The 11,718-nt window shown below is 40.6% G+C and overlaps 1 protein-coding gene across 1 annotated transcript in view; it reads left to right on the top strand.

The window, feature by feature from the left end:
- The first annotated feature begins 550 nt into the window (after positions 1-550).
- The window catches only part of cdk19 (cyclin-dependent kinase 19), a 57,475-nt gene continuing 46,307 nt past the window's right edge, over positions 551-11,718 (top strand). Inside the window, exons 1-2 of the mRNA XM_052095784.1 lie at positions 551-787; positions 8,650-8,725. Coding sequence (XP_051951744.1) covers positions 660-787; positions 8,650-8,725 — 204 coding nt within the window. The 5' untranslated portion in view covers positions 551-659. The remainder of the gene's footprint in view (positions 788-8,649; positions 8,726-11,718) is intronic.

The following is an 11,718-nucleotide window of genomic DNA, read 5'->3' as shown; positions in this document are numbered from 1 at the left end:
GCTACGTCATCCTGCTTTTAGCCAATCGCGACCAAGAAACGCCCATACGATGTTGCGTAAGGTATGATTTCGCAGCTGTATATGCCCATTTATAGACGAATAAACATCTGCGTTTCTATAAAGCTGAACCAAGTTTTTTTTTTTAAAGTGCTTCCATTCCATAAGGAAAAATAAGATATGTTATACACAATGTTCATTATATTCGAATGAAACACAAATGCCAGACTAAACTGAATACATTTCAGTCTGCATTATATTATTAGACCATATAAAGATGGGTGCCTGCATGCATGCTATACTAAATGAGATTCAACCTCTATGTTCAAAACAAACTTTTTAGATCAGCTTTGTGAAACGGATGAAACTGATCAAACTCTGTATTAAAAAAAAAATGGTATGTTTTACATTATTATCCCGCGATTTGCGAGTTGTAGTTTTACATACGTCGTACCAGTGAAGTGATCTAGATGGAGTACAGTTCCCAGAAGGCTATGCGCAACAATAAATGTACATCATAGAACACGTGACCATTAGCAGAGCCGACCAAAAATCCCAAACAAGGAAATGGTGGGGTAATAAAACGATCGGATCATTTAATTAATGCATGTAATAATTAATATTTTATTTGATCGTAAATTAAGAAATATTTATGGGTTAAAATGGACTACGACTTCAAAACGAAGCTCGCCGCCGAGAGGGAGAGAGTGGAAGATCTGTTTGAATATGAAGGTTGTAAAGTGGGACGCGGCACGTACGGGCATGTTTATAAAGCGAAGCGTAAAGACGGGTAAGAGACACGCGTTTGATTGACGCGTTTTACGCGCTTCTGCTGTTACTGTGTGTGCAGGATGAACATGTAACGGGGGAATTGCTGTGATCTGAACCCTGTGCTATTGTTTTTGTTTTCATGTACGCACTTCAAACGGTCCTCCCCCAAACCAACACGACGTGCTAATGTTGTGCAGGAGTTCACATGTTCATATGTGCAGGAGACTGTGTTCTCGTTTGTAGCGTACGCACTAGATGCTCATATGCGCATGAGTTTATATGTTTATTTGTGCAGTAGTGCAAATGTTCATGTTTTCGTATTTACAGGACTACATGTGTGCAAGAGTTTGTGTTTTTGGATGTTTAAGATGCTGTACGCAGGAGTTCATTTGTGCACAAGTTTATACTGTATGTGCAGGAGTTCAAATTTTCATTTGTTGAGAGTTGTACAGACTAGTATATAGGCTGTGATGTTCTGTCAAACTCCCATTAAAAGACGCACACGCAGAATGCATTTTAGAACTGGTGTTTGTGAACTGCGTCCCTCTGCTCAACAACGCAACGCATCATCGTTTCTACAACAGTCTTGCGCATTCTCCGTATCTGTATTGCACAGCGCATATCATTGTGTCAACACTGATAATGATAACAACATTCATTGGCTACTCTACTAAACTTGAGACACATTCTACGGTAACGTGCATTATATGTAAATACTAGTGTTATGCTGACCTAGATGCTTTTGGCTCCTTCAAGAACACGTTTCTGTGACAGTTAGAAAAAAAGAGTCCGATAAACTGACGGAATGCATCCCCATTGTATTCTGCACGTTAGATCCCGTGGCCGACTGAAACCATTCAAACAAGCACCTGCAGGAGGACGGGGAACGATCTGCAGCTGCATATAGTCAAGGCTAAGATAATATTTTGACACTTATGTTAACATTTAGTTACGTTACAGCTTGAAGTACGCCTACCTGTTGTGGCACACTTCATAAAAAGGTGCTTACGAGGACATAACGTATGGTTGATGTTTATTGCATCCAATCCGAGCCGTTCACATACAAAACAACCCTCAGACGTTCTCACATTATTCTGCCCTCAGGCAAGGGCATAGATTCCGGGGACCCCCCATAATCAAAACAAGCAAGAACAACCCCCCCCCCCCCATATTTATACCATGATCAGTGGAAACGTGTAAATACTTCACGCTGCAACCCCCCAATGTTCAAGCCAAATCTATGCCCTTGCATGTGTCAAACAACCATGCACATTTCCATGCCAATCTAAAATACCTCAGGCAGTCTAGCTGGATATCTAATGCCTTACCACATATAGGTGGAATGATGCCACCGCTAGTCAAATTGACTAATGAGCTTGACTAGTCAATTATTACAAATCAGTAGTCTAGCAAGAAATCACATGTGCAGGAGTTCATATGTTAAAGTTCAAATGAGCGAGAGTTCATATGTTAGTTTGTGCAGGAGTCACATGTTCATTTGTGCAGGAGTTCATATGTGCAAAAATATATTTGTTCAGGAGTTCATATGTTCACGAGTTTATATGTGGAGAACTTCATATGTTTATATGTGCAGGAGTTCATATGTGTAAGGATTTATTTGATATTTTTTTCAGGAGTTCATATGTGCAGGAGTTCATAGGTTAATTTGTGCAGGATTTTATATGTTAAAGTTCAAATGAGCGAGAGTTCATATGTTCATATATGCAGGAGTTTGTATGTTAATTTGTGCAGGAGTTCATATATGCAAAAATTCATTTGTTCGGGAGTTCATATGTTGATCTGTGCCCAGAGTTTTTATGTACAGGAGTTCATATGTTCATATGTGCAGGAGTTCATATGTTGATCTGTGCCGGAGTTTGTATATGCAGGAGTTCATATGTGCAGGAGCTCATATGTTTTTTTATGATCAAGTTCAAATGTGCTGGAGTTCATATATGCTGTGGCACCGCAGTGCTGGTAGGAGGAGCCAATGGGCAGGAGAAGGTTCCGGCTAGGAAAAGTGATTAACCAGGAGTACTTCCACCTGCTCTCCCTCCAAACCTGGCACTGCCCACTGCTGAGGCCAATGATGGGCTAATGGAGATCATCATAAAAACTTGAGCTCAGTATCACTGGAGAGGTGGTTAGTCCTGTGAGAAGCTTCAACAGGATCATGTGCGGAAGCTGGATGTCTATTACAGAGTGAAACAGGCAGCTCAGTGTAAAACCCTTTTGAACCCAGTGCACACTTTTTTAAACATCCTGTTTCTCTTTGTCTCTTCCCCCTCTCCCCAAAGGTGACCCAGACGTTGGACAGTCACTGAGGATTACATTTTAACGGATACCATGGTTCAGGAAATACTTTTGTTCAGCTTCTATCCCCCTCCCCACTTTGTCGTTAACAAGTTTTGGTCTGAATAAAACAACTACTCCCGCTGTGTCTGATTCCTCTCCTGGCATTGGGATATCAAAGTTGATGGAGAATGTGGGCATTTAAATTTAAGCAACAAAATAAAAAAACAAGCAAAACACAATTTGGAAGCTGCAATTACTGCTTTGATGACCAGTCACACCAAACAGGCAGAGGAGTCAAGTGCCCTCAGGGAAGCTGTAACAACCAGTAATGTCCAAGCCCAGTTTACTGCGGACTATGGGCACAGCCTCCCAGCCCGAGCTCAATGATTCGATTCTTGTGGTTTTAACCAAAACCAGCCAGTGAGACACCAGATTGGCATTCTGACGTGACTCACAAAAGCCTGGTCAGTTATGGGGGAAGGCCCACAGCTGTACAAAGAGTGGCGCTAGACTGCTGTATCCGTTCCTTGCCTGCTGATGCCAACGCGTGACTTACACATGTTCAAGAAACAAATCAAAGTGATCCTCCTAGAATTGGCCCAATTTCAAGTGGTGAAAGAGGGTGGTCTCTGAAGCAAAATGTAGATGTATCTTTGCTGTCCTCTTCAGTTACCCAGGCTCGGCAGCCAGCACCCATCACCCCACCAGGGGATGTCAACTCCCCCGCATCCCAGTAAGAATGGGAAACCAGGACACTGAGGCACTGCTAGATTCAGGTAGTATGGTTACCCTTGTCAGACCTTAATTTGCACAGGGACAGGAATGACCCCCTATCATGGTTTCTTGCATTCATGGAGACATGAATATATACCCCACAGTTTAGATAGAACTGATAACACCCAAGGTATAGTGCATCGTAAGGGCTGGAGGGGTCGACAGTCTTCCAGTACTGGTCCTGGTGGTAAGAAAGGACTGCCCAGTGTCTGGCCCACAGTCACAATGCAACCATACTGAAGTGCTAGCCAAAGCAGAGCACTAGGAAATCCAAGCCACTCCATGTTTCTTACCAAATGGCATGGGTCATAGGAAGGGATGGGCATTTTGGTTATTTTGTAAATTTTTACTTGAATTAATTACTTCAACTCTGATTTCACCATGATGCAGGACGTGTGACATCATGCAAACATGTCAGCACCCATAGAGATTTACAGAGTCGATAAACATTGACTTTTTCATTACATGATAATAAAATTGTTTAGCAAACTTTGGCAGAGACAGGTGTTCAAAACACTGTAAATTATACTCCCCTTTGATTATCGTAAACCTCAAGAACAAACACTTGCATTGCAGCATCGTTTATCAGTTTGGTTGCTATGAGAAATCTCTGTTGATATCAATGTACTGCTGGAACCATGGACATTTTTAAGCTTTCCCTCTCCTTGTCTGTGGTCCCCACATTCTTTAAAATGTCCACCACTGTGCCTGTGACAAAGCAATCCAAAATAACTTGCTTAAAATGACTGGCGTCCTTTTGCTCTGGCCCCCATCATCAGCAAATGCTTTCAGAGGCTAATCAGAGAGTACATCTGCTCTGTGCTGTCTGCCTCACTGGACTCACTGAGTCTGCTTACCACAACAACTGCTCCACTGATACTGATGATGCTATTGCATCTACACTACACACTGCTCTATCCCACTTGGAAAAAAGGAACACATATATGAGAATGCTGTTTGTAGACTACAGCTCAGCATTCAACACCATAGTGACCTCCATGCTTGATGTGAAACTACGGGCTCTGGGCTTAAACAGCTTGTTGTGTAGCTGTATCCTGGACTTCCTGTCAAGCAGACGCCAGGTGGTTAGAATGGGTGGGCAGGAACATCTCATCAGACCCTCAACACTGGAGCCCCGCAGGGCTGTGTTCTCAGCCCACTTCTGTATTCCCTGTACACACATGACTGTGTGGTAACACATAGCTCCAATGCCATCATTAAGTCTGCTGATGATATGACTATGGTAGGTCTCGTCAGCCTACAGAGAGGAGGTGCACACTCTGACAATATCAGTAAGACCAAGGAGCTTGTGGTGGACTTCAGGAGAAAAGACACAGAACACAGACCCATCACCATCAATGGAGCACAGGTGGGGAGAGTCAGCAGCTTCAAGTTCCTCTGTCCACATCACTGAGGAACTCACGTGGTCCGTCCACAGTGAGGCCGTTGTGAAGATGGCTCACCAGTGAGTCTTCTTACTGAGATGGCTGAGGAAGTTTGGAATGAACCACCACATCCTCACATGATTCTAATCCAGCACTGTAGAGAGCATCCTGACTGGCTGCATCACTGCCTGGTATGGCAACAGCACCGCCCTCAGCTGCAAAGCCCTGCAAAGGGTGGTGCGAACTGCCAGACACATCATAGGAGGTGAGCTTTCTTCCCTCTAGGACAGGGGTGGGGAACCTTTTTACCATTAAGGGCCATTTGAGTATTTACAAAATTATTTGCAGGCCATAATTGCTTGCAATTTCTGATTGTGGGTTGAAATTAATTTACGCATTCCATTACACACTTACACACCAAAAAGATTTGTCTATTATACAATATTTTGTGTTGTTATCATTTAAAATTATTTGAAACATTATTTGAAAGGAATTTTGATTTCAGGTTAGTTGAATCAAGGCCATTTATTTGCTTTTCAAATTATTTCTCAAATGGCTTCGCGGGCCAGGTAAAATGGTCTTGCGGGCCTTATACAGCCCTGAGCCCTGATGTTCCCCACTCCTGCTCTAGGACATATATAACAGGCAGTGTGTGGGGAAAAAAAGCCTGGAGGATCATCAGAGACTCCAGCCACCCAAGCCATGAGCTGCTCTCACTGCTACCATCAGGCAGGCGGTATCGCAGCATCGTGACCTGCACCAGCCTACTTCTTGACAGCTTCTTCCCCCAAGCAATCATGATACATATATCAGCACCGCACTGTATTAGACTCAGACTGGACTCACACATTATACTTCTCTTAACAACACACTGACTATTAACCGACAGCAGAATGTCAACACAACTCTTCACATTTATTTCCACTTACGATGTATATTATTATTGTATACAGTCTTCTTATTTTGTGTATACGGTATATTGTATATTATTGTGTTGTGTAACAAGATGTGTAAACTGTGTTATGTGTAAATCAGATGTTTATAGTAATTGTCATACTGCTGTGTTGCTTGGAACCGCACCCAAAACTTTCACCCACTGTTGCGCTTGTGTATATGGCTGAGTGAAAATAAAGGGATTTCATTTGTTTTTTAATCAAAACGTAATCAGTTACAAAATAAAAATTAAGGCCTCTCTTTGAAACGTTTGTATATAGTTCTCACTGAATTGAAGCTCATTTGCATGTGAAAATAGCAAGCAGCAAGTTTGAAGGTAGTTTACATTTTTTGTAAGGGGTTCGAGCTGACAGAATGTAACGGTAACTCAGATAGCCCCTCTGTACAATTGTAGTGAACAGAATAGCATCTTGGAATGCACAACATGTCAACCCTTGAGGGGAATGGGCTACAACAAAAGAAGATCAGGTCAGGCACTTTATTAGGACCATAGTGTTCGAAATAGATGCTCAGTGAGTATATATATATATATATATATATATATATATATATATATATATATATATATATATATATATATATATATATATATATATATATATATATATATATACATACACACACCAATCAGCCACAATATTAAAATCACAAGCCTAATTTTGTGTAGGTCCACCTTGTGCCGCCAAAACAGCTGCAACCTGCATCTCAGAATAGCTATTCATCTCATCACAATTGTAGAGCAGTTATCTGAGTTACCGTAGACTTTGTCGGTTCAAACCAGTCTGGCCAATCTCTGTTGACCTCTCTCATCAACAAGGCATTTCCATCTGCAGAACTGCCACTCACTGGATGTTTTTGGTACCATTTGGAGTAAATCCTAGAAACTGTTGTGTGTGAAATTCGCAGGAGATCTGCAGTTAGGGAAATACTCAAGCCAGCCCATCTGGCACCAATAATCATCCATGCGATTATCTAATCAGCCAATTGTGTGGCAGCAGTGCAGTGCATAAAATCATGCAAATACGGGTCAGGAGCTTCAGTTAATGTTCACATCAACCATCAAAATGGGAAAAAAATGTTGGACCATGGCATGATTGTTGTTGCCAGATGGGCTGGTTTGAGGATTTCTGTAACGGCTGATCTCCTGGGTTTTCACACATAACAGTCTCTAGAATTTACTCTGAACGGTGCCAAAAACAAAAAACATCCAGTGAGCGGCAGTTCTGCAGATGGAAACACCTTGTTGATGAGACAGGTCAACAGAGAATAACCAGGTTCAAACTGACAAAGTCTACGGTAACTCAGATAACCACTCTGTATAATTGTGGTGAGAAGAATATCATCTCTGAATGCTGTTCTGAGATGCAGGTTGGTGCTGTTTTGGCTGCACAAGGGGGAACAACACAATATTAGGCAGGTGGTTTTAATGTTGTTGCTGATCGGTGTGTATCTATGTATGTATATGTATATGTATATGTATATGTATATGTATATATGTTTGTTGTTAACAAGTATAATTTGTATTATTTACAAGTATTTACATTTGATTTGATGAACAAGTGCTAAAATGGTAGGCCTCAACTAGACAAAAGGGGGCATGGGTAACTCAATGAGTAAAGATGCTGACTACCACCCCTGGAGTTGCGAGTTTGAATCCCAGCGCATGCTGAGTGACTCCAGCCAGGTCTCCTAAGCTACCAGATTGGCCCGGTTGCTAGGGAGGGTAGAGTCACATGAGGTAATCTCCTCGTGGTCGCTATAATGTGTTTCGCTCTCGATGGGGCGCTAGGTGAGTTGTGCGTGGATGCCACGGTGGATGGCGTGAAGCCTCCACATGCGCTATGTCTCCGTGGTAACATGCGATAAGTGATAAGATGCATGGATTGACGGTCTCCACCATCCGCCACCAGTCACTACGCCACCACGAGGACTAAGAGTGTATTGGGAATTGGGCATTCCAAATTGGAGAGAAAATACAAATAAAATAAAGAACCTTAAGCTTACAGTTCACAGCAGCCCATTTTGCAGTTGAGTTCAACAATCAGTCCTGTTCTCACATGAAGCATACTCTGGTCAATGTACATATAATGCCAAAAATTCTGGTCAATGTACATATAATGCCAAAAAGTACAGAAAAGAATGCACATCCAAGACAATAAATAATCGGGTGCAGGATCCAAAAAGGAATCCAGTAAAGAAATGGAAAAGGACACCTGCAAACCTTCCATGAACAGGATTTTAATTCCCAGAATGCATCGTAAAAACCTGAGCGCATCGTTGCTTACTAGGTTCCCTTACCAGAAATGTCACCAGGCCTTGTGGAGTCTCTCAAGTCATTTATAGTTAATTTGATTATAATTAACAGTTATTTAGTTAATTATTTATATATGTATTGATTTTTGTGGCAATACTCTATAGAATAGTGTACTGTAGGTGCCTACATGTTAAGTATGTTGTGTTTGTGTGTTTTTAGGAATGACGAGAAGGAGTATGCACTGAAACAAATAGAAGGCACTGGGATATCCATGTCTGCCTGCAGGGAAATTGCTGTGAGTTCTATGCACAAATTCTATAAACAAGCTTTTCAACCACTTACTTAAAGGAACATTCTGAGCGACATGATGCATGCTGTTAATTACAATAAAAAATTATTTTGATTTGTCCCCCCGTTTGAAAAAAAAAAAAAAAGTGTTACAGTAGGGCAGGTCAATATTTACCTTGTGTGTACTGTAAATTACTTCCCATAAGGCGCACAGTGGTCTTTGCTGTTCAACGCTGTTCATGCTGCTTGTATTGTCAGAGACCTTGAAATCGAATTACACTGGGACACAGTTTGTGGACAGGAATTCTCCATCTGCTATCACCATCTATAGAACAAGTGCAACTAAAGTCATGTGATTGACGAATAGTCAACATAGATCCAACATATCGACTAGTGACATAACTAATGAATTAGTCAACTAGTTGGTGCAATAAGCCAGCAAGTGTGCAGTACCAAAAAATATTTAAAATATGGAACTATCACACTCTTTTGAAAGTGTAGACTAAACATAACATAAATATTAGAGTACACATAGCTCAAGGTTATTGAGATAGAATCACTTACCAAACCTAATTATACTATAGCGAATACTAATAATGGCAACTTTTAATAAATGTTTATGTTGGTATACCAAAGCTAAATTACTGATAGTTCTACAAACTTGGTTTAAAGTTTTAACGTAGTCTTCTGAGGACTGTCTTGCTGTCTTTCAGATGTGCAAATTTTGTACGTTTCCTCAAAATGAATATGCAATTAGAGGCGTACCTCGAAACATTCAAAATAAACAACGACGTTGATGCAAATGGATTGAATTTTACCCGCAAAGTGATTTATCAAGCCTGATAAACAGAAACAGAAACTGTGAGAGCAAATTAATCAGAATAAAAGGCAGGTATTACATTAATCTGGTTCTTGCTGAGTGTTGAAAGACAGACTCTGAGAATGGAGAATACGTAGAATACCCATTGATGACACCCATTAATGTGATATTATAATCCTCGTGAAATACAATTTTTTAATCAGTTATTTTCTAATTGAACTCAAAATTATAATTGATAACATAACTGAGCATCATACAACTTTTGTAGCACTAAGATAAAAATAGCCTACTATCAATTTATGTCCAAATTATTTGGCATTTCAATGTTTTAGAAAAAGAAATTCGAAGTGGGCTGGCCGGAACGCACCAGTACGGTGAACATATATTGCTCCTGCGAGACAAGCAGCGCAGGTTCTTTCCCTTGCAGCCTTGGGGTGACTCTCTCAAGCTCCATGTGTGTCCTAAATATTTACACAAGTAGTTATTTGTGCAGTTTTTCTTAGTAAATCACCCGCAATATGCCCACGAGGTGCACAGGCAATTTGATAGTTTGCAAAAGAAAATTAATTATCTGTATGCCAGGTGTTCCAACTCCTGAATCTAATTAGCTTATTTTTTCATCTTTAGCCTAGGGATTCACTTTTTCCACTGCACTGTTAATGTTTAATGGGATGTGTTCAATAAACGCATGAAAGATTATACTTGTTTGTGTGTTGTTAGCTTAAGCACATTATGCTTTGTATATACATGTAATTTAATGAAGATGAGATTGCATTGTAAGTAATGCAGAAAACCAGCTAATTCCAAAGTATTTACATACTTTTTCTTGCCTCTGTACATTTAATTGATACTCAATTAATGACCACATTGTTTTGCATGTTACTTTGTTTTTTTCCCCTTAAATGAAGACATGGACAGCTTGCAAAGACATTTAAAAGAAAGTGGATTGCAGGCAGGAAAGTGCAGGGCAGAGGAAAATCAGATTACAGTTAATTTAATATATCATAAAACATCTAACTATTGTACATGTCATATTGATAATTATGGTCTTCTAGTGTACAATTTATCCATTGAGCATCAAAGCTTGAAAACATCGTCACTTCATTTTGTCGCACTCATCTGGATGGAATAACACAATTTGTTTTTATACTGAGTAAAACATCTGAAGCATTCGCAAATGCAAATCCTGTATAGAAATCAACATACTCTAAAAGTTTCTAATGCACTTTTAACACATGTAGAAATTCCTGTAAACACAATGATGCTATTGTTTATTTGTAGATCATGGCGCGTCGTTTCCGGACATTTATTGTAGTGAGCCATAACAGTGGATATTTTCTGCTATTGACTTTATTGTCAATAAAGTGAAAAGAGCAAATAAATGAATTACGAGTATTTTTCAAACAGATGTTTCGAAGCCAATCCTTCTGTAGGCAACTGATGGACGGGTTAGCATTGGGTACAGGAGGACTGTTTTTTTGTGTGTGGTTTATGGTAATTTATTGCTGTTTTAGTCAAAACTTTAGTTTCGCTCGACTGTTGGGACAGTATTAACTGCACACAAGTTTACAAAGACATCTTACAACATTTAAAAAGCAAGAATCTCACACTTGGAGTCGCAAGTTCGAATACAGGGCATGCTGAGTGACTCCAGTCAGGCTTCTTAAGCAACCAATTGGCCCGGTTGCTATGGTGGGCAGTCACGTTGGGTTAACCTCCTCTTGGTTGCTATAATGTGGTTCTCGCTCTCGGTGGGGCGCATGGTGAGTTGTGCGTGGATGCCGCGTAGAATGGTGTAAGCCTCCACACAAGCTAGGTCTCTGCTGTAACGCGCTCAACAAGTCACGTGATAAGATGCGCAGATTGACTGTCTCAGATGCGGAGGCAACTGAGATTCCTAGTGACTTGCACCACGAGGACTTAGAGCGCATTGGGAATTGTGCATGCCGAATTGGGGAGAAAATGGTGAAGCAAAAATAGCAAGAATCTAAATATTTGACATGCTAGCTAACAATACTGCTACAGTAGTTACTGCTACAATAGTAACTAATTGTAATTACACTGTTAACTTTACCTCTAGCCCAACCCTAACCCCAAAACTTAACTCTTACCCCTAATCCTAACCCTACAATTATCACTGCCCATGTATCACATAAATAATTACGCCCTGGGACGTAACA

The sequence above is a fragment of the Xyrauchen texanus genome, chromosome 28 (assembly GCF_025860055.1).
Source record: "Xyrauchen texanus isolate HMW12.3.18 chromosome 28, RBS_HiC_50CHRs, whole genome shotgun sequence".
Classification (NCBI taxonomy): domain Eukaryota; kingdom Metazoa; phylum Chordata; class Actinopteri; order Cypriniformes; family Catostomidae; genus Xyrauchen; species Xyrauchen texanus.
This window is presented reverse-complemented; position numbering and strand designations above follow the sequence as displayed.